General features: G+C 49.3%; 1 protein-coding gene across 3 annotated transcripts; it reads left to right on the forward strand.

Annotated features, from left to right (window-relative positions):
- Positions 1-793: 793 nt before the first annotated feature.
- FAM107A (family with sequence similarity 107 member A) lies at positions 794-22,137 on the forward strand. Of its 3 annotated transcripts, none has more exons than XM_014559375.2 (4): positions 794-950; positions 16,962-17,136; positions 18,885-19,041; positions 19,556-22,137. In XM_014559375.2, the coding sequence occupies exons 1-4, from the start codon at positions 872-874 to the stop codon at positions 19,661-19,663; spliced, it is 519 nt and encodes a 172-aa protein (XP_014414861.2). In that variant the 5' UTR covers positions 794-871; the 3' UTR covers positions 19,664-22,137. The 3 variants fall into 3 exon arrangements, with proteins under 3 accessions (XP_014414861.2, XP_014414860.2, XP_014414862.2); XM_014559374.2 differs by lacking the exon at positions 794-950 and adding an exon at positions 10,292-10,447; XM_014559376.2 differs by lacking the exon at positions 794-950 and adding an exon at positions 16,613-16,826.
- Positions 22,138-23,673: the final 1,536 nt, after the last annotated feature.

Here is a 23,673-nt window from a genome sequence, read left to right on the forward strand (position 1 = left end):
AGGACATAAAGCACACACAAGTTTTTGTTTTAGAAGAAACAGCACAGCACCAGACACAATAGACAGTCAAAATCATCAGTTTCTCAGATCTTCCAAACTGCCTGGTTTACTTTACCCTTCCCTTCATATTAAGATTTCTGGTTGGGCCTCCCCTTTCGGGATGTTAAAGGGATTTCACAAAGCCAGAGAAATCAGTCCTGTGGAATCCCATGGAGCTGCTACTACAACTTTCTTCCCCCCAGTGAAGCCCTCTGCTTCTCAGTATCACCCACCCCAGGACGCCTTGGAATACATTTTTTAAAATGCCAGTATACAGTTCTGTACTAGCCACTGTTCTAAGAGAGAGAGATACAGATATGTGTTGGTTGCCCTCACAACCCTAAGAGATAAGTATTATGGGTTGTCCCATTTTACAGATGAGAAAACTGAGACTGTAAGGTTAGATAATCAAATCGTGGGGTCACACAGCTGTTAATTAGTGGCGCTGGGATCTGATCCCAAGGTTGGCAATTTAGAACCCCACACCTGCTTGTAGCATTCAGCAAGCCAGCAGCCAGGTAAACAGAGAAGAATAGGTAGGAGTCGGAGGCTGGAAATCAGGATGCTGGGTTTTCGCCTTGGCCCTGGAACCCCAAGGCCTGGAGTCCTCAGGCCAGATACTTACCGCGCCGTATCTCCTGCCTGGACGGAGATACCTGCCCTGCCCCTAGCCCCGGTCCCTCCCCCTCCAGCCGCCGCTGTAACCTGATCCGCGGCGGGGTTTGGACCTCGGTCACGGTCTCACGGAGGCGGAGGTGCTCCGACCCGGGACTGTGCTCCGCCGGTGAGCTCCAGCCTGCAGCAGCCGCTCCGCAGTCCGGCGCGAGGGCGCATGGCACAGAGGCTGGGCGAGCGGGCTCGGGGGCCCGCCGAGGCCACGGGGCTCTACCGGGCCGTGCTGCTCAGGTCGGGTAAGTGGGGGCAAAGCTACCCGGCCCCTGGCCTCGGGGAGAGCGCGGGAGGGCCCTGCAGGCGCAGCGCTCTCAGCGCCTGGCTGGCTAGCTCTCCGCTAGGCTCCTTGGTCCTTCTTCACTGCTCTGCTTTCCTCCTTTCCTCCCTTCTTTCATTCTGTTTAGTTTTTTTCTTCTTTGCTTGCTTTGATTCCTTCTTTCCTTCCTACGTTTGTCCTTTTGGGGATCTTCGCTTAGAGATCTTCCTCTGTATGAGTACACACACACACACAACTTTCCTGATGGCTGAAGTCCTGCCAGCTTCCACCTCTTGGCCGGCCTCTTAGGCAGCGACTCGGCCCACGCGCGAAGGCGTAGGTAGGCGTGGGAGGACGGGTAAGCCTGGTCCATGCGGTGGGGCGCAGCGAAGCAGAAGCCCACTGGTGAAGGGCTACTGACGTCCAGTGACGGGAAAGGAGGGCAAGACACAGGAAGGCGAGGAACTGTTTTTCTTGACGTATGCATTTAAGGAGAAAAAGATTTGGAAAGAAACAATGGGTGCTGATTTTTGAGGATGCCATTTATGGTAAGTGTTTTCTTCCTATGTGTCTTTTTGCTCATTTGCTGGAAGCATATATTACTTTTCTACTGAGGACAATAAGAGATGTATTTGGGGAAATGAAACAAACTTAATATACGGTCAGTATAAACATAATTTGGAAAACGCAGGGACATAGAAAGAAGAAAAAGAATGCCCACAGTAAGCGTTTTTGGTGTTTCCTTCTGGACTTTATGCTTGGATAGAGACGTTTAGAGAAGGTGAAAATCGGTCTCCTGCCGGCTCCCTGCCAGTTGAGGGCACGTGATTGGAAGATGCCAAGGGGCGTGGGCTCACGAGGCAGCTACCCTCTGCTTTGGGCAAGGAACGCACCCCACGCAGTAGTCCTGCCCGCAGAGCCCCGCAGCCAGAAGCGCGGGGCGAGCTGCCCCGTGGCCCGCACGCCGGCTGCTCTGGGACCCGTTGCCTTTCTTACTTACTGAGACTGGCTGCGCCCGGGAGAGATCCCGCCGCGGAGTTACTGCTTGGGAACTTTGAAACAAGGGTTCTCTACGTCCAAAAGCACTATCTGGCCAAGACTTGAGGACTGGTGGCGCCTTCCTGGGGGAGGGTCCTAGATCGGGCTGAGCCAGGGCAGGCAGAAAGCCAGGAGCTCTGTAACTCGAAGACGCTTATTTTAAACACCGGCTCCAAACATGTCCCTACAAAGTACTCTTCACACGCGTCTCTATCTTCTAAGATTAGGAGAAGGTATCTCTAAAATCTGAAGATCCTGTGTTCCCTCTAACCTGGAGTTGCAGCTACCAGCCTCACTCAAAGGGAAACATTTTTCTGGCAACACATCCAGAACAGCAGACATACCAAGGTCAGTCCAGGGGCCACATACTTGCCCGGTAACTGTACCACACAGCTACAAGGCAGGAAGGGAGCACGGGCGGGTTCCTGGAGCCTAGTGGAGGGAGCATTTACACTGTGCTAGGCACCGTGTCACTGACTCAGTCTTCACAATTCTGCAAGGTCACTTGTCATCCCCATTTAATAGATGAGGAGACTGAGGCTCTGAGAGTTTAAGCAGCATGCCCATGGTCCTGCTAAGGGAACTTTTCTATCCCACTAACGGGTAGAAGACACATTCAAACTTCGGTCCATCTATGCCAAGTCTGCACATCCTCGGAGTATAGTAATAATGGCAAATAACTGCTAGTCACTAGGTACTGCCGTACTCTTGGCCAAATGCTGTACATCTGTCATGTCATCAACTTCATTCATTTATTCATTCAGCCAATATCTACTGATCGCTATTATGCACTAGGCCCTATGGAAGGGCTGATAAGTAACACAGATATGTCCCTCTTCTCAGGGAGGTAAGTAGTATTAACCCCCATTTGAAACATGAGGAAACTGAGGCTTGGAAGGCAACATGACTTATTTGAGGTCACACAGCCAATCAAGGGTAGAGTTGAGATTCAAACCCCAGGCCATGTGCCCCTGCACCAGTACTCTGGCTGTCTCACACAAGAAAGAGCAAGAAGTAAGAGTAGGGGTGAGGACCCAACTGGGCCATTGAGTGAAAGAGGCAAGAGCCCCCTTCCATTAGAAGCCCCCAAGGACGGGATTATAGAATCAAACCCAAGATGGCCGCCTTTTTCATTTACAGTAGCCTCAAGTAGCCTCAAGTCATGCATCAAGTAATAGTAACAATTTCAGAAAGTGTTTCATTCCAGATTATTTTTTAAAAAATTTCTCAGTATTAAAGTGACACATACTCATCATGAATATTTTGGGAAATCGAGAATAAAGTGAGGAAGCCTTACACATAATCCCACAAACCATAATCAGCCACTGGTAACACTGGGCCTTTGCTCTGCAAGGTGTGTGTGTGGTTGTGTGTTTGTTTTACATTGCTGAGACTGTACTGGCTTTAGTCTTTAATCCCACTTTTTTCACTTGGATGAAAATCTTACTGTTTTTAAGTGCATTATTACATTAACTGCTACCAGTTTGGAGCCCTGATTCTGTGGCAGGCACTGTGTGGAGGGCTTCCCATGCCATATCTCCTTTATTCCCATGCCCCATTCTAGAGATGAGGAAACGGGAAGTTGAAGGTCACCTAGCTGTCCAGCAGTAGAGCCAGGATTGGTATCTAGGTTGACACCAGAGCCCATGTTCTTAACCACCGAGCATGAAGGGTCAACTCTGGGGAATAATAACTCATGGCCACGAGGGGAAAGCTGTGCAGTGCTGTAGTAAAAGTCCACCTGAATTTCATTACCTGCATCTTACCTGGAGCTCAGGCCAGGTTCCTGGCAGGGAGGGAAGCGTCTCTTGGCTGCATGGACCGAGGGACACCTCCCCATGTCTGTGGGCGTCAGCAACTGTGCTTCTCTACCCGGATGGGCAGCCATGGCTTCTGTCCCTGCCTGCCAGGTAGGGTTGCCAAGTAAAATACAGGGCACCAAATTAAATTTGAATCTTGGATACACGATGAATAATATTTTAGTGTAAGTATGTCCCAAATATTGTACAAGTATGCTTACACTAAAAAATTATTTGCTTATAAGAAATTCAAATTTAGCTGGACATACTGCCTTTTTATTTGCTACATCTGGCAACCCCACTGCTAGGAATCACGGAAATTTGCTTGGTTTGACAAGCCGTGGTCTGCCCAGGTTCCCCTCTGCACACACACACACACACACACATACACACACACTCACACCCCCTTCCCCATGTCTTGATCTACTGTTCATTTCTTGACTGGCTACAAGTGAGTTAAAATATGCTGGAAGTTGGGGTACCCCAGGGTCCTTCTGCAGCTAAGAGACCAGATTAACCATGCCTAATTGCAGCTGGGTTGAAAGCCAGCTTTCTGAAACAAGACTCCTAGTTCTTACCCACTCCCTCACAGTTTCCTGTTTTCACGCTTGAAATCCCTCCACTGGGTAAATTCTTCCTGGTTCAAACTTGTTGTAAAGGCAACTCTTATTCTTTTTATAATCTCTCCACGGATCCCATGACAAGTTTTTCGGCCAGTACAGCTTCTCCCGCCATGTCCTTTCAGCAGAGTATGTTGGGGGTGGGAGGAAGATTGGATCCTAAGAAATGCTTTGTCAGTGGCTTCTCTGAAATCTCACTGAGACCTTGAAAAGGGGCCTTGGAGACTTAGACTGAATACAGGGCTGAGGAGGAAGTTTTGAGTTGCCATGGAAACTTCTTGTCTGATGTTTGTGGGCTCAGATAAGCTGCTCCAGGCGCCTGTCAGCTTGGAGAAAGGGAGAGCAAAATGAAAGGAAGAGGGTTTTGGAGTTTTTTAATGCAAGCTGCAGCCCCAGCCCAGTATAGATGGAGGAGAATTCCTCAGCTCCCACTCACGACTTCCTCTCCTGGTCTCCACTACCCTCTTGCATTTAGCTCCTCTGGTTCCCAAGAAAACAAACTTCAAAGGGACGGGAGGGGAGTGGGGGGAGTGTGCTCAGCCTTTGGGATCCCCCTTCAGTCTTCCACGGGGCCGAGCAAAAGTTCGCATCCCCAGACCCCTGTATTCCAGAGTCCTGCCTTGCGGGAGAATGGGAAGACCTCCACGGAAAGCCACACAGACCAAGGCAGGAGGCAGCAACTGAAGCTGAATTTGGCCATTACCTGGAGTCAACTCTTAAAAGGCTCATTTGCCCAAAAGGCCACTAGTTCCCAATATGCACAATGTACGTGTCTGAACCAGATGTGAAGCATAACCTTAGCTTGTTGGAAAAGGTTACTCCTTCCTGTGTTCTTATCTCTGTGTTTTTTTTTTTTCTAACAAAGGCAATATATACTTGTTGTTTGTTTTTTTGAAGCCACAAGCACTACAGAAATATTGTGACAAAGAAGGGCCTACAATTTTATGCTATAGAATAGTGAATAGTGGTTCTCAGGCTCCTGGATATAAACAGATCCCCCGGGGGACATGTTAAAAATCCTGAGTCCTAGGCTCCCCCTCATAGGTTCTAATACAGTAATCTAGAAGCATGGCCCAGGAATTTCATGTTAACACTCTTTGCAAATGATGGCTGGTAATGACACTGGAGGTACGCTGATCCAGAACTGACCTCCATTAACTGCTCAGTGTATGTGCCTCCAGACTGGTTCTCTGTGTATACACTTTTTTATCTTGGGCAGGGGAAAGGGTAGAGGAATCAGACTGGAGATGATTTTGCAGTTTGATTTTCTTACCAAACATGTAGTGGGCATCTTTTGGGGGCAATACACAGATGTGCTATTGACTGCATCCCATTATGGAACTTAGCATAATTTCTCACTCATGAGGTATGGCTTGGGATCCGGTGGCTGCTGAGCTCATGCACAGTTACATGCACACACGCATGAACACAGCCAGCAAGGGGGTGCTGTTCCAAGCTCAGGGGTATGTGTCTTTGGTGTCTGGTCAACAGCAGTTATTGGGCACCTGGGTACTGGGACAGGAATACTGAAAAGAATAAGGTGAGGCCTCTGCCTGCCGGCTGGCGGTCTGGTAGGTGAGCCTGATGGGTGTGGACACGGGGTGGACTATGAGAAGAGCTTTAGTGGAAGAAGTCCATGAGTCCCAGCTGCCTGGGGAAAATGGCACCCAACCTTGGGGGATTCCTGCCCAACTCTTTGGCGGTCAGTTGCTCTGGGGCTGCCATCAGTCTTCTAACAAAGGGAATGTGTTTCTTCTGTATAACACAGGGAACTGTATTCAATATCTTGGAATCACCTTTAATGAGGAATATGAACATGAATATATATATTTGTGTGCATGACTGGGACACTGTGCTGTACACCAGAAATTGACATATTATAAACTCACTGTACTTCCATTTAAAAAAAAAATTTTAAAGGGGAACACAAAGTGGGAATCGGGGGCATTGCTGACACGAGGACTCAAGTTCGTTTCTCTGGAGCGAGCTGGACTGTGGCATCTGTCTGCCCCAGGCTGTGGGCTTTTGGCAGTCCTCCTGCCCAAGGATCCCTCTTGTTCCTCCACCTGTCAGGACACTGGGACTGGTTCAGACAAGCCACTGTGGGCGCTGGGAGATGCCCCAAATACTAGTCGTTTGCACAGTGGGACAACACGTGGGTGGAGACCAGGGGCAGCGAAGAGTGTCTGACAAGAATCTGGTGTAGTCTTCCACTGTCAGAATGCAGTGAAGTTAAGCTGCAGCAGGATGCGAAGCTGGGGGAGGCACCATTCAAAGTACAGTGAGCAGAACAATTTAGGAAGAAGAAACAAAAAAGAACACACATTGTCTCCAGAAAATTGTTTTATATCAGAGAATTTGTGACCCTGTAAGTTGAAGTGGCTCTAGGATGGCAGGCTGGACCAAGGATCCCAGGACACGCAGACCTGTCCCTGACCCCTCTTCCTTCCCTCTCCCACCTCCCTGCACGCCCAGCACTCCAGCCCCCCTGGCCTCCTTCCATCACACCCAGCCCGTTCCCACCCTGGGGCCTTTCCACTAGCTCTGCCCACGCCCTGGAATGCTCTCCACCTCCCCATTCAGGCCTCCCAAAGGTCCCCTCCCCACTGTCCACCCTTCCTAAGCTCCCAGTCCCTCCTTTTCACCTCGCCCAGTCTTGCTTTCATCATATCTTAACATTTTCTTCTGTCTCCTTATTTTTCTGTCTAAACCTCACCTCGAATGTAGGTTACCTGAGCACAGGGACACTGTCTCATCACACAGTATTGCCAACAGTTGGAACAGTGCCAGGAACACAGTACTCAATAGAAGTTCATTAAATGAATAACATAAAGGCCAGAGAGGACCGAAGTTGCATTTTTTATTGAAGTATAGTTGAATGACAATATTGTTAGTTTGAGGTGTCGAGCAAAGTGATTCAGTTATAACATATATATGTATATATTTTTGCAGATTCTTTCCTATTATAGGTTATTACAAGATATTGACTATAGTTCGTTGTGCTATACAGTAAATCCTTGTTATCTATTTTATATATAGAAGTGTATATCTGTTAATCCGAAACTTCTAATTTATCCCTGCCCCCTTTCCCCTATGGTGACCATAAGTTTGTTTTCTATGTCTGTGAGTTTGTTTCTGTTTTATAAGTAAGTTCACTTGTGCTATTTTTTAGATTCCACATATAAGTGATATCATATAATATTTGTCTTTCTCTGGCTGATTGACTTAGTATGATAATCTCTAGGTCCAAACATGTTGCTGCAAATGGCATTATTTTATCCCTTTTTATGGCTGAGTAGTATTCCATTATATGTATATGTGTGTATATATAAAACACAGCTTCTTTATCCGGTCATCAGTTAATGGACACTTAGATTGCTTTGTGTCCTGCCTATTGTAAACAGTACTGCTATGAACACCGGAGTGAGTGTATCTTTTGGAATTAAAGTTTGTCTTTTCCAGTTTTGTCTGGGCAGATATATGCCCAGGAGTGGGATTGCTGGATCATAAGGTAACTGTTTTAAGGAATCTCCATACTGTTTTCCATAGTGGCTGCACCAAACTACATTCCCACCAACAGTGTAGGAGGGTTCCCTTTTCTCCGCACCCCCTCCAGCATTTATTATTTGTAGACTTTTTGATGATGGCCACTCTGACCAGTGTGAGGTGATACCTCACTATAGTTTTGATTTGCATTTCTCTAATAACGAGTGATGTTGAGCATCATTTCTTGTGCCTGTTGGCCATCTGTAAGTCTTTGGAGAAATGTCTATTTAGGTCTTCTGCCCATTTTTTGATTGGGTTGTTTTTTTTTTGATACTGAGCTGTATGAACTCAAAATATGTATCTATTTTGAAAATTAAGCCCTTGTCAGTTGCACTGTTTGCAAATATTTTCTCCCAGTTCATTGACTGTCTTTCCCCTTCATTTTGTTTATGGCTTCCTTTGCTGTGCAAAAGCTTAAAAGTTTTACTAGGTACCATTTGTTTACTTTTGTTTTTATTTCTTCTGCTCTGGGAGACTGATCTAAGAAAACATTGCTATGATTTATGTCAGAGGATGTTTTGCCTATGTTCTCTTCTAGGAGCTTTATGGTATCATGTCTTACATTTAAGTCTTCAAGCCATTTTGAGTTTATGTCTGTGTAAGGTGTGAGGGAGTCTTCTAACTTCACTGATCTACGGGCAGCTGTCCAGCTTTACCAGCACCACTTGCTGAAGACACTGCCTTTTCGCCATTGTACACTCTTGCCTCCTTTGTTGAAGATTAATTGACCGTGGGTTTGGAGGTTTATTTCTGGGCTCTCTATTCTATTAATGTATATGTCTTTGTGCCAATACCATGTTGTTTTGATTACCTGTAGCTTGGTAGTATTGTCTTAAGTCTGGAAGGGTTATGCCTCCAGCTTTGTACTTTTTCATCAAGATGCTTTGGCAGTTCGGGGTCTTCTATGGTTCCATATAAATTTTAGAATTCTTTGTTCTATTTCTGTGAAAAATGTCATGGGCAATTTGATATTAGAGATTGCATTAATCTGTAGATTGCTTTGGGTATGGCCACTGTAACAATATTAATTATTCCAATCCCAGAGCATGGGGTATCTTCCCATTTCTTTCAATTATCTTCATTCTCCTTTACCAATGTTTTATAGTTCCAAACGTGTGAATATTTCACCTCCTTGGTTGGGTTATTCTAAGGGGTGTTTTTTGATGTGATTTTAAATGGGATTGGTTTTTTGCTTTCTTTCCTGACACTTCATTGTTTGTTAGTGTAAAGAAATGCAGCAGATTTCTGTATATTAATCATGTATCCTGCTGAATTCATTTATCAGTTCTAACAGGTTTTGTGTGGCATCTTTAGGGTTTTCTATACATAGTATCAGGTAATCTGCACATGATAACTTTACCTCTTCCCCTTTGGATCTGTTTTATTTATTTTTAGAGAGGGCCACGGTTAACTGGTAGATGCCAGCTTCCTTCCTAAGGGGATTAAGGATGATGACAAAAGCTAGAAAACACTTAAATAATTTCAAGTGAACACTGATTCTGAAAGTAGGAGAATGCCTCTATTATCTGTAAACACCCACATTAGCCTCCAGCAGCTACACATTCTTTATTTTCACATTCACACAGACTCATTGAGCCAAGATCTGTGGAACGCAGTTCCTTTCCAGGCACAGTGCTGCGTGCTGGGGCCCTGCTGTCAGATCGCAGTGAGTCTACTTCTCTCTGTAGGAAAAGCATAGACTACATGCTTTCACTAATGTCATCTCATTGGAGTTTTCTCTCCACCGCCCTGTTGTTTAAGACCACCCTCCACCTTTGACAGACACAGAAACCAAGGCTCAGCAGAGGCTGACACAAGGGCCATCGTGGCCCAGAGCCAGCCAGCTTCTGCTCCCCTGCTCTCTCCTGTGCAACGTCCTGTTGGCTTCTCTCTGAAGTTCAGCTGAAGTTCAGGGTATCGAGTAAGTAAGATAGATGGAGTTTTTGGCCTGTCAGTGGATGACCTGGAACTGATTCAACGTAGTTTCTTTCCCCTCCTTTTGCACTGAGCGCCGTTTTCTCTTGAGGAGTTGGGCACTGCAGCGGGAGGCTCGGCTCCCCCTCCATCAGGGAAGTACCGGGATGCATTCCTGCTGACCCTCCCGTTAGAAGCAAGGGAAATGCCTCTACATGAGCTGCCTTGCTCAGAACAAAGCTTGGCATGTTCTTATTCCTCAACAGTCTGACAAAATTGGTGTTTATTTGTGCCTCCCGGCATGTGGCTTGGACACGGTGTTCCGCATCGGGGAAGTGGCCGAGTACCAAGTGCAATACCCGTTACTATAGCAACAGTTCCTTTTTATTGATACCAGAATAAACAGGAATGCGGAGCTGCCTCACTCGTTGGCACAGTTCATCCCCAGGGCTTTAAGAACCGCCCTTTAGAGGCGGCCCTCCTTGCTAGCCTGGGACTCTCCGGTGGAGTGAGGACCCAGACACACTGCGCCCGAGTTCCCGTCCCAACAGCACAGCCGAGAAGTAAGACCATTTCTCTTCTGTCTCACCTGCTGCTGAGCTGGGTCTGGTGCCGGGAGGAGGGCGCACCGGGGTGGGGGTGCTGTCAGGGGAGCAGAGCTCTTTGAGCCCAGGTACCGGGGCTACGTCCCCTCTCTGTGAACTGACTCGGGTGTGCCTCTTGGCACCCTGGGTTTGGGAAAAGGACAGAAGTGCAGGGAGTGCCTAGACTCAGCCCTCTGTTCTTACTGATCTGTCTTCTAAATCCTGAGATGACTCTGAAGTCATGTATGATGTGACCTCACCTAAGTTCACTGTGTAAGGCTTGTAATTCTCTCACCTGATGGAAAAGGGCCCGAGTGCTGTGGGTGGCACAGCTGAGTGGGCGGGCGGCTGGGCTCAGATTCTAGAGTCTTCATTTGCTGGTTGTGTGACCTGGGAAAATCAGGTGCCCCCTCGGAGCCCGTCTCCTCCTCTGTAAAATAAGGTCTCGGTAGTACCTACCTCCTCTGTTGTGAGGATTTCAGGAGGTGGCTGTGAGGTGCCGAGCGCAGGACGCGCACATGGGGAGTGCGTGGTTATGTCTCCTGCTCACCTTTCTGGGGGATTTGGCTCCGGCACTTTGCAGTATGAGGCAAGGCTGGGCTTGGGCCAAAATTCAGGGGTTATAGGATTGTGCGCGTCACTTTTAGAAACTGCTTCTAAACCTAGCGGTTTCTCAGCTGTGAGGCAGCTCCAGTACCTTTGTCTCTGGTAGGCTTGGATCCTGAGTGGCTCTTAGCTCTGTTGGTGGTAAGTCCCGCCGGGATCTCACTGCCAGAGGCACCGTGCCACTGGTGGTCAGCACGGATGTCTGGTCTGCTGGCATTGTTCCTTTGTCAAATGCACAGTACTCTCACTAAGGACCTCCCACGTCCAGCCCTGGAACTTGCTATGGAATTGACTCGAAACCCTGAGTGCCCACTGAGACCTTACAAACAAGGAGGTCACAGCGGACTCAAGACAAAATATTCAGAAAGTTTGTCTTGAGTCATTTTCTCATGGTGTAGGGAGGCTGCACCCCAATGGACAGCAGCTCCGACGGGGCTTCCGGGCATCGGCCATGGGCGGCTGGAGATCTGGAGGAGGCTCTCAGATGCACTGTTCCTTGGTTGCTGGCCAGTGAAATAGGAATGGGCACTTTCCCCACTGGGCGGAAAAAAGCAAGAAGGGTTAGGAAATCCAGCGGCCACGCTTGTCACTTGTACTGAATGCCTCTTTCTCCTTCGCCAGAGTTATTCTAAAAGCCTCTCTTCTCCTCTGCCCCTCCACTCCATGCAATGTTGATCCAAGGAGATCCCGAGTTGTGTTCTGAGCCCGGCAGCTTGAACAGTAATGAGGAACAAAGGCAGGGGGAGGGAGGGCAGAGGAGTGAAGACTTTGACCAACACCCCCAGAAGTAAAGGCCACCAGCTGGTCCCCTCCTAAACAAAGACCAGCTGTGGGCAGACAGGCCTGTGGATTCTGGCCTAAGGCCAAAGCTGCTGGGGCTCCCTGCTGAGAGTTTGTATTTCGTATGGGATAGGAATCCTCTGGTTACCAGGCCTCCATTTTCTCATCTATGAAACAGGCTCACACTGCCTCTTGAATGGGGTTTCTTGAGTGTCCAGAGAGAGAAGAGGGATGTAAACCTGCTTTGTTGGCTGAAAGACACTTTGCATCTGGAAGACAGTGGAATGGTGGAAAGAGCACAGAACTTGGAGTCTGAAAGCTCCAGCTTTGCCATTTGTTTTGTGTATCTTTGGACAAGTAGCTTGGCCTCTCTGAGCCTCAGTTTTCTCTTTTAGGAAATGGGAGTAATAACACCCTTGGCTCCCTCCTGGGGCGATGAGATTCAGATGGAGGTCAGTGAGCCTTTATCAAATGTCACGTGCTCAACACAGGTCCCCTCAGGATAGGAGGACCACAGGTCCCCTCTGGTGAGCATCACTGCCAGGCACTGGGCTGAGCACATCACACACATTACATCATTGCACCGTCCAAACAGCCCCGTGAGTAGGTTTTAGCATTATTTCCACTGTGTAGGGACTCAGAGAGGTTAAGCTATTTGCCCAAGGTTACATAGCTAGGAAGGGGTGCCGCCATGATTCAAAGCCAGTCTGTCGCCTTCAAAACATCTGCCTAAACCCCTTTGCTTTACTGCCTCATGTCATTTGTTAGAATTGATGCCACCAAAAAGACAAAACCAGAACCACCAGGGCAGGGGAGAGCCTTCGACACCTTAGGGTTCCGTAGCTGCTCTCAGGATGCACTGGCACGTGGGTCTCTCCTTATTGCTCTCCTTTGCCCGACGGGCAGCAGTGTTTGGTTTCAAAGCTGCCCCCCTAACATTAGCCACACATGCCCTAGTGGCTGGGAAGCTCAAGCTGGGAGCAGTCAGCGATCCTAGCTGAGCCCTGCCCAGCGTGGGGCTTCTTGGGGGGAGCTGTGGGACCTCCTGCATCATTAGCAGAACCAGGGAAGAACCAAGCAAGAAGCTCCCAGTCTCTCCTCTGATCTATGAATTACCACCCCCAAAGATGAGGTCAGTCCCACATCTTAAGTGAGAATTGCTTGCCCATTGCCCATTGTACACGCAAGACACTCAGTTTAGCTGTCACCTCAGGCTCCCTCGACCCCCTTCCCTCCACTTTAGCTTGTTCCGTCTTCACAGCATCTTGACTTCACAGAGGAGAAGGGTCCAGGAGGTTAAAGACCCATGGCCCATCCAAGGTCATACAACTGCTAAGAACTGTGACCTTACTCAGACCAGACCTGCCCGTGATAGCCAGGCCAACCAGTCAGCTGAAAATCACTCAGACTAAAGCCAAGAAGCCTCATTTTTTCTTTTTCTTTATATATATATATTTTAACTTCATGATTTATAAAGTTGGTTGACTGTTGGAATCACCCCGGGAGCTTTTTAAAATCCCAAAGGCCAGGCTGCCTCCCAGGCCAATTAAATCAGAATCCCTGGGTAGGACTCAGGAATTAGAATTTTTATAACTTCCTCTGGTGATACCAGTATGCATTCAGGGTTAAGATTCACTGATTTAACCAGTAGTTTTAAGGAGAATGAGAACCTCAATCAAAAACTAGAAATGGGATTTTTTAATAGTGATGGTTAACAGCTAGCTAATGGGGTGGCCACACTGCAATTCCAGGATCCCCACTCAGTTTCATCCACAGGAGTGGGGCCCTGGAGTCGTTCGGTGCACAACCTGCCTCGCTGTATGTAGCGGCCCTGGTGGCCAGGACTTACGGAGTCCTAGACTCAGTGCTAGGCACTTGCCGAGCACCATGCAAGTATCACCTCACGAAGAAGGGTGCTGATCGAGAGCAGCTGTCACACCTACTCAACATGACGGTTCTCGCGGAAGCGGCCGTACACAGTAGGTAACGGGGGTAGGGCTGTGTTCGACGGGGACTGGAGTTGATCCAAAGGCTGTAGTTTTTGGACTCCTGCTGCAGAGGGTAGGTACACCTGCCCAAGGCTGGGCAGGGACTGAGCCGACATTCACTCAGGGTCTATGGGCTCCCCCATCCATACACCTCAGCTTCGCTCAGCTTTTCTTTGACAACCAGGGAACGATGTTCACTAGGACTCAACTTTCTCCTCAATCGGCCTGTCCTTCCCTGCCAGCTCTTCCTTGGGGCATCCATATTTTTCTTTGCACAGATGACCTTACGCTTACGTTACCTCTGCCCCATCAGGGTCACTTTCCCAAGGGGCTTGGATCTCTCAGGACACCCTAGCTGGAGAGACCTGGCCCAAGCAGCCTGGGGTGAGGGGAGTGGGGCGGAGGACTTGCCCCAGAGCAGCCACTGACCTTTTGGGGTGAAGGTCCTCACCTTGGCCAATCAGATGTTTTTCCTCTGGAATTTAATGGGAAAGACAGAGGCTGCCCATTGGAAGTAAAAGAAACCAAAGTCATATAAAAAAAACTCCCAAAACCTGCTGGAAGCACCCCCCGCCCCACAGAGCTGCGAGAATGACCTTTTAAAACTCAGGCGCAATCTTACCCCTACTTGCAATCACCCGTCCACCCTCACTCGGGACACTCTCCCTGTCGCTCCCTCACGCCACTGCAGACACACTATGCCTTTTTGTTCCCTGAACAGACCAAGCTTGTTCAAGGTACATGAGTCACACATGCTGATCCCTCTGCCCCACACAGCCTCCTTCCTTCTCAATCTTCAGATCTTAAAGGTCACCTCCTCAGAGAAGCCCGCCCGCTGCACCTGGCTGAATGAGGGTCCTCCCGGTTCCTTGAGTCTGGGCAATATGCAGTCATTGTTGTACCTGTTTGCTGTCTGCCTCCCTAGTAGAAGGTCAGCTCTGTGGAGGGGGAACCTTGCTTGCTTAGTTCATTTCTGTGTGTCCAGCATCTACTACCATACCTGGCAAATTATAGGAACTCAAACATTGTGGGATGAATGAATAATTGTATTATTATGTACTTTTTCAATAATCGTTCCTGTTATGGTTTTCTGTACTTATTTTGTATCTGGCCACATTATTGAATTCTCTCATTAGTTCCAGTTGCTTCTCTGTTAATCTATTTCAGAATTCTGGGTATAGAGTGATACCTTATGCAAATATTAATTCTGCCTTCTTTCCTGAATTTATATAATTTCTGTTTCCTGCCTGATCGCTTTGGCAACACACAGTTGTTTTAAAGATGGTGTGACTGATAACAGTTATGATGCTCTGGAAGGTTTGGGGCACACAGGGACTAAGGGCAGGCCGCGTGGGGAGATGATGGCCTGCGTGGGATGAGTCCTGAGGGCATAGAAAGGTAAGTACGTAGCTGAGAATTACTCAGTTAAGAGACCGGTAGACTTGATAATGGGAAAAGGCAGCAGCAGCGGAAAAATCTCCCCAAACTCCAGTGTGATTCAGGGTATTCAAATGCAGTGGCTTTCAGACACCTTAATCTCACAGACTAAAAAATATCTACATTTTTAAAGGGGGGGGACTGATATAGCCAACTGTTTATTTTGTCAAGTGCCCATTTTTAACTATCAAACACTGCCAGAGTCATTTTTTAAGGTTGGATACAGGAAGGATATAACCTGAAAAACAGCCTTACAAAAAAAAAGGAAGGAAATTAATTAGAATTCTCATTTTAGAAAGTTTTGAGAATGTGAATTCAAGAAAGAAATAGCAACTGTGTCTCTAGGCTCTGACACTTAATTATTGTAAGATATTTTGGACGTAGCTAGATTAACACTTTTTCCAATTTACACAGCATCTTTACAAATTAGGTCTCACTTAGCCCTCCTAAAGCGCCCTACAACAGGTAATAATAGAAATGCCAAACGTGTCTGGCAAAGCATAGTCCCTCCCCTTTGATGCCTACAATCCCCGCGGGTCACCTTGCAATTTACATGCCATCAAACCACCCTCCTTCTGTGTCTTCCAACCCCATGGTGAGCTATTACTCACTTCCAGGTTCTTGCACAAACCACCATCCCGTCTAGTTTACTGGGAGAACCCCTGTTCATCGGGGGAGAATAGCTTTCATCCTTTTCCCAGTGGGAGGGAAGCAGTGACGCTCTGTCCACAGGCAACATGGGGTTTGGTGGTTTTTAAGAGGGAGACTGAAGCCTGGTGGGTGCAGTAGGGAGACACTGGTTCCCCAAGACTCTCTCCGAGCCTCAGTTTCCTCACTGCACAACCTCAGAGGTCTTATTATCAATTACTGACAAATATTTATTGAGTGCCTATGATATACTAGACAAGAGCCTGCCAGAGTCTAGCAGCCAGTACAGGCTCAACCTCAGACAAGCAGGAGTCATGCAGGGGGCAGAGCCAGTGATTTTCACTCTAAATACTCTGTGCAGCTAGTAGCCAGGCTGTGTCACCCCATCGAGACTTTTTCTCAAGACGTCTTCCTCTCTCCCTCTCACCCACACTCACTCTCAGACTTGTTTTTGCACACTTCAAGGATAGGGAGCCAGCTCGGAGAGGAGGGAGCTGTTCTGCTCACTCAAGGAAACTGACAAATTTCAAGCTACTGTGGTAGAACTGAGGCCATCGAGAAGCCAGACATCTACATGAAAGATGACAACCCTCCCTTTGTGATTAGACATAGCAGTCCTGGGGTTTCACACACTCCTCCTCCATCTAGTGAAAGGCTGGACCTGTCCACGAGGGAATGTGGAAGTATGGACAGGGAAGTTGCACAATAAGAGGGTGCTTTTTTTCTGATAGGAGCTCATAAACAATTCTTTTTACAGGAGGGAGAAAAATGGTTTTCAAAGTCAGGCTAAAAACATTTGCACGTGTCAGCCCATCCTTTGTGACCAAGTCGCACATCATTGTGCACAGGTTCAAATATTTCCATCTCACAAGTGAGGAGACCCAGGCTCCCAAAGTCAGGTAGGCTGCCTAGGGCTGTGCAGGAGTGGGTGGCCAAGGTCCATCTAACACCCAACCCTCGCCTTCTCCTGTGCCCCTAGGGATGGGGGAGCCTATGCACCCAGCTCTGACCAACTCCCCCGTCCATCCCTACAGCCTCCATGTACTCAGAGATCCAGAGGGAGCGGGCGGACGTCGGAGGCCTGATGGCCCCGCCAGAGTACAGAGAGTGGAACCCTGAGCTCATCAAGCCCAAGAAGCTGCTGAACCCCGTCAAGGCCTCCCGGAGCCACCAGGAGCTGCACCGAGAGCTGCTCATGAACCACAGAAGGTGGGAGCAGAGCTCAGCTGCCTCAGCCTGGCAGGTGCCTGGCTGGCCTGCTGGGGCCTGCGGAGGTGCCCTTCATGGAAGGCAGGCCCGGTAGTCAGCCTGGGGCTCCTAGAGGCTGGGGGGGGTGGGGTGGTCTGAGGGTGCCCTGCATGGTCACTAGCAGACACTGAGAAGGTCCACAGGCCCTGTTCTCACACCCAGCTGCCCCCCTTTGCCTGCCCTCCATTCACATTTACTGTGTGTGAGGCACCATGCCCGGACCTGGGGGGACAAGAAGGAATAGGACCCAGTTCCTGCCCTCACAGAGCAGGTGGGTGCTTTGATGGGGCACATTTGATGGGGGCACAAATGGGCCTGGGACCCCTGAGGAGGCCGCTGGGAGGGCTCCAAGATGAGTTCCTGGAAGAAGTGATGCCTCTGCTAAGGCCTGAAGGGTGGGCGGGCCTTAGCCTGGCAAGCAGGTGGGCGTGGCCGGGGAGGAAGTCTGTCCCCAGCAGCTGGAGGAGCACGTGCGAATGGACGGGAAACGGGAGTAGCTCAGAGTGGCTGGAGCGAACTGTGAGGTAGGCCCGAGGAGACTTGTGGACCCTCGGTGTGTTACAGTCCTGGAGGGGGTAGGAGTGGAGCAGGGAGGCCAGGGGGACACAATGAGAGGCAGTCTTGGACTGGGAATTGCCTCCCTGCTCACCAGCACCAGGATGAAGGCCGCAGCGCCTTCGCAACTCCCTCTATTGGCCGTTTTTGGTATTGGCACAGGCTGTGATTTTCTTTCAAGTTTTCAGCTCTGTGAAACATACCTCCTTCCAGTATCATTTTGCATCTTCGATGTTGTCCCTCCCTTCCCTTAGTACAGTTATCTCTCTGTATCCGCAGGGGATTGGTTCCAGAACTCCCCACGGAAACCAAAAGCCACAGATGCTCAAGCGCCCTATATATAAAAGGGCCTATTACAGACGGCCCTCTGTATCTTTGGAGTCAGCCAATCACTAATTCGTTTTGTGGAAATGGAGGACTGTGTATTACAACTATTTTCTCAGATTGCCTTTTAGAGTCATCCCTTGCAATGTCCAAAAACCACCACAATTTAAAAAAGGCCTAAAGACAAATCAGAGAAAATACTTGCAATATAAATGACAAAAATTAATATATATGTATCTCTTTTAAAAAAACCATCAAGAGAAATTAACACAAGACAGGTATGGTTAGTTCGCAAAAGAAGAAATGCAAATGGCTGACAAAAATCTCAAAGTCTGGTCCATGTGACTAATAGAAACAAATGAAAAGCAAGTCTTTTTTGCCTACCAGATTCTCAAATATAGAAAGATTGACTAGTAGGGACAAATAGATGCTCTTGTACCCTGTTGACAGAAGTATAAACTGGATAACCTTTTCTAAGGGGCAGGTGGAAATATGTATCCAAAATCTTTTAAAAGAGCCTGACCCAGCAATTCCACCTCTAGAAACTTAACCTGAGAAAATAACCCGAAATACCTCAACACCTGGGCTCTGCAGTTAGACAGGCCTGGGTCTCCCTCAGCCCCTTCATAGCTGTGACTTAGACTGATGTCTTAAGTCCTAGGAGCCTCACTTCCTGTCTCTGTATAATGGGACAGTGATGGTTCCACCTCCCGGGACTGCCACGAGCGAGCGTTGCATGAGTTAACGGTGTAGGCTGATGTCACTTCAGGGTGCAGCCCTGACTGGGGTGGGGGGAAGTAGGAATCTCCTAATGGCTCCCGCAACCCCAGGGGCCTGGGCGTGGACAGCAAGCCGGAGCTACAGCGCGTCCTTGAGCACCGCCGGCGGAACCAGCTCATCAAGAAGAAGAAGGAGGAGCTGGAGGCCAAGCGGCTGCAGTGTCCCTTTGAGCAGGAGCTGTTGAGACGGCAGCAAAGGCTGAACCAGGTGGGTTGGGGGTGGGGGGCCCAAACCCAGCCCGCGCCTCCTCCAAGATTGTCTCCTGGCCCAGGGAGGAGCTCTGCTTTTGGCCACAGTGGACAAAAAGGAGCAAAATGACAACTCGACCAGGAAACCAGCCCCGGTCTGAGTCCTCATTCTGCCGTTCCCTGTGCTGTGTGCCTTTGAGCCAGTGGCTCCCCCTCTCTGAACCTCCGTTTCCTCATTGGCCCAATCTATTGTATGCTGATTCTGATTTCCTTCTCACAACTGCCCTGTGAGCCCAGTAAAGTTCCCATTTTAGAGATGAGGAACCTAGGGCCCAGACGAGGTAAGCAATTTGAATCAGGTGTCAGGGAGAGCACATAGTCTCGTGCTCTGTCCCCCCAGGTACCAGGATGGTGGCAAACCTGATCCTGGTTCTGTTTCCCCAGAGAGGACCCCCAGTCCAAACCCAGTGGCTTTTGAGAATGGGAATTCCCACAGCCCCCACCTACTTCGCACCTGCTTCTCTCTCCTTCAGCTGGAAAAGCCACCAGAAAAGGAGGAGGACCGTGCTCCCGAATTTATTAAAGTCAGGGAGAATCTGCGCAGAATCGCCACACTGACCAGTGAAGAGAGAGCGCTGTAGAGCTGGAGCTCCAGCGCCCCCTGCAGCCCGCCTTCGGCCCCCACACCCTCTTCCAGCCCTTCTGTATCTGGCTGCCCTGGGCCCCCGCCTTGGCACATCTGTGATGTTCACGCTGGCTCCTGTAAAATGCATTTCCCCAAGAGGGCCAGCTCCACCCCTCACCCCTTCCCCCCAAAGCTGGGGGCTTCTCAGCTCCCAGGCTTTTCCCTCTGAGCACGCATCTCTCCTGCTCCAAAAAGCCCCAGCGAGGAAAACTTTCACAAGGCCCCTCTCCCGAAGGGGCTTCTGAGCCCTGCGGAGATTTTTCTGGCATTGTTGAGAGAATGAGGCACGGCCCATCTCTGGCTGAGCAAGCCCACCATTCTGCCCAGGCCCCATCGGGCCCTCCTTCTCTGGGCAGCCCCGCTCCCAGGGCTCAGAGAACTTCCCTGCAGCCAGAGGTGTGGCAGCTAAGCAGAGCATCTCACGCCTGCCTGGAAAGCCACCGAGGGGAGAAGGGGTCAAGTGTATCTGTCCTGGGTGAGGAAGGCTCCTGTAATGCCAGGTCAAAGCATACTTACTAACCAACCAGCCTTTCCCCCCAACCCACGCCTTTATTTTCTCCTCTACCGCCCTCCTTGTCCAGGCCTTGCAACCACACCAAGCCAGGGCTGTAGCCTTCCTGCTCCTAGAAGCCTAGAGCAGTGCTTCTCAAAATCTATTGTGCCTCTGAATTACTGGGGATCTTGCTAAAAGACGGCTTCTGATTCAGCAGGTCTGGGGAGAGGGCTGAGATTCCGTATTTCTGACAAGCTCCTCGGCTGCTGGTCCGAGGACCACACCTTATGCAGCAAGGCTCGAGCATCCAGGGGTGGTAAATATTGGAAACATCATGCCTAAAGCCATCTCTGCCCCTCAATTCCCATGGACCTCTACCCTGGAGGCTCCCACCTACCTCCACAGCCCCAAAGCGCTCTTTATTTTCCACGCCACCCCAGGAACCCCGGGCCTAGGATGACTCTGGCCTAGCAAATTCTGTTATGTGACCAGGGATGTATATAATTGCCAATCTGCATTCCTTACCACACTGTTATGATGCAATTCTAGCAAAACCGCCCCCCCCCCAAAACAACCTTTTTTTCTAAACCTTTTCCCAAAGCCTCTGAAGAGCAAATACACAGTGATTACTGTAGGTTTTTGAAATTTAAAAGGAGTTTGAAGCCTCCCACCCTTACATACTGGCCCCACTGAATCCCCATTTCCAGCCTCTGCACCTGAGACCCACCCTCTTCTTGGTTTCTGTCACCTGGGCCAGCTCCACTGAATCCACTCCTTCCTCAAAAATTCCTTCCCCCATGAGACCAGATGTTTTAACTGTTTGCTCCTATCCCATTTTTAAAGATTTAGAGACTAAACCAAGCCTGTTTCTTTTTCCCCTGAAGAATAAAATACCTGCCTCTGATTTCATAAACTCATCATTCAAGGTGACAGGGCCATACTAGAAAAGCACTTCCTTTCACCCCACTCCCTCCACCACCCTCCATCCCGCCAAGACTGCCAGAAAGAGCTGCCGCTGAAATGCTGTGTGATACCTGGAACAAAGGTGGGAGGAAAGGCATCATCCTGGTCTTACCCCGAACGGGGCGATTGGAGGGTGACCAAAGCCATCCTCTTCCTGTGTGTGGTGTAAGCCATGGGCTGTGAATATGGACAGGCTGTGTGTGTGTGTGTGTGTGTGTGTTGAAGTTGAGCTTCTAAAAGGCTCTTGAATGTGACGGTCTTAGTGAGAAGGTGGTAATGCTGTTTTAAATGTCTGCCAGGCGAGAATAATGCTACAAATGAACAGTCCCTAAATAAAGACCCCTGCTTCCCCAAAGTAGTCCTCATGGTCTCTGTTCAGACATGTGAGGAGAAGCGAGACAGAGCACCTAGGATGGTGAAGTCCCTCCAAGGGAATGCTCGGGATTTCACTCAGTGGGCCCCAGAGGGGCTCCAGAGAGGTGGCAAGTCACTGGAGACAAAGCCCCCAAAGGAGACGGGAGTTCGAGTACCACACTGTCCCGTGGAGCCACGGCAGACACGCTTGTTCACTCCCCAGTGATCAGCCCCAACTCATCTCTCCAGCCCCCTCCCACTATAGCAGCTGTAACCCAGATTCTCACTGTTCCAGCCTCCTTTACAGTTTGGGGTGACCATGTGACCAGGTATGGCCAGTGAAATTTAAGAGGAAGTCTAACAGGGGCTTTTTAGGAAAGCTTACTTTTTTCTGATAAAAGAGACAGATTGGGTAACACCTCCTTGCCCTTCCCGTCTTCCTGCCTTGATTGAGGACGTGATGCCTGGAACCACAGCAGCCATCTTGCTACAATGAGAAAAAAGGCCAAGAGAATCTCACAGACATTGTACCTACTGTCACTTGATCAAGCCAATGCCAGCAGCCATCCTCCTCTATAGAATTCTTGTAAATAAAAATAAAATCCTCCTTGTTTAAGCCATCGGTGGTTAGTCTCTGTTACTTGCAGCCAAAAAGCATTCCTGACACCAGAAGGCCAGCCCTGCTGCCCAGAATTACCTGTAGTCTGTACTGAAAATCCAAACCCTCTTCCCCATCAGAAACCTATTGCATCAGTATCCCCAGCAGCGATGATGGGGATCTTTTTCTACACCTTCTCCATCTAGCCTGCATGGCACCAGTCTGGTATTTGGGCATCACTAATACACACATCATTCAGTAAGTATTTGTTGAGTGCCTGCCCTGTGCCAGGAAGCATGCCGTGTGCTGGGACAAAACAATCTGGATTGTTGCAGTGGCCTCCTCCTACTGATTTCCCTGCTTCTGCCCCTGCAGCCTAGTCCCAACACAGCAGCCAAGATGATCCTATTAAAATCTAAGGCAGAGTTTATCACTCCTCTGGCTCCCAGCAGAGTCCTTCCTGTGATCTAGAAGGTCCTATGTGTCCAGCTCTCAATCTCTGACCCACTTCCTATTGCTCTCCCCTTCCTCACGCTGCTCCAACCAGCCTGGCCTCCACCCACCAGGCACACCTCAGCTCAGCGCCTTTCCACGGCCAGGAGTGCTCTTCCCTCTAGAGCCACGCAGCCCACTCCCTCACTTTCTCCAGGTCTTTTTTTCGTGCTCTTTGTCACCCCATCTAAAACCTCAACATCTCCTACGCTCTTCCTATCCCTCCTGTCTCATTTTTCCTCCTTACCATTTATCACCATTTAACATAGTGTATATTTTACTTATTTACCTTACATGTCTCTCCTAACAATAATATCAGCTCCACAAAGGCATTTTTGTCTGTCTCATTTACTGCTAAATCCCAACTGGCCTTCCTCCTCCCTCCTTCCCTGCCAGCAGGTGGCCTCGCCTGTGCCACTCTGGCAGTTGGGCCCCAGGGACAAGAATCCCAGCCCCATCCCACACACAGCTTTGAGAAAAGGCATTGGCCAATTAGGGCACAGGGCACACAGTAGGTGCTCAATAAATGTTGAATGAATGAGTGAGAAGCCCCTTCTCCCCCTTCTTTAGCTGCAATATGCCCAGCCTCCTCCCAGATGCAGCCATCACTATCATCCACCCACCTCCCCTCTCCACAATGCAGGGGTGTCAGTTTAGTCCAGAAGCTTTCTTTTGGCTTCTTGGACTTTTGTCAGTACACCTGGGCCCTACTGGCATTTGTGCGTGCAAAACCCACGTTGGAGCTGCGTGTGGTTCCTACACACCACTTTCTGGGCAACCAGACAGATCATCCCTGAAGGATCGAGGTCAGGCCATCACTCAGTCCTGGAGACCTTGGAGAAGCTGCTGCTACAGGAGCTCTGATGTCAGACCCTGCCCTCAATGGGGAGCCAAGAGCAGCAAGCCTCGTTCTCCCTAGGCCACAGCCACCAGACCACAAGTCCTGGTCTGGGTTTGGACAGCACCCTCTACCACGGCCGACCAGCACTAAACACAAAGCCCAGGAGAGAGACGGAAGACCTCAGGAGCCAGAGGGATGCTCTGTCCCTGGTTCTGCCGCTTGTGC

This window comes from Camelus ferus, chromosome 17 (assembly GCF_009834535.1).
Source record: "Camelus ferus isolate YT-003-E chromosome 17, BCGSAC_Cfer_1.0, whole genome shotgun sequence".
NCBI classification, from domain to species: Eukaryota; Metazoa; Chordata; class Mammalia; order Artiodactyla; family Camelidae; genus Camelus; species Camelus ferus.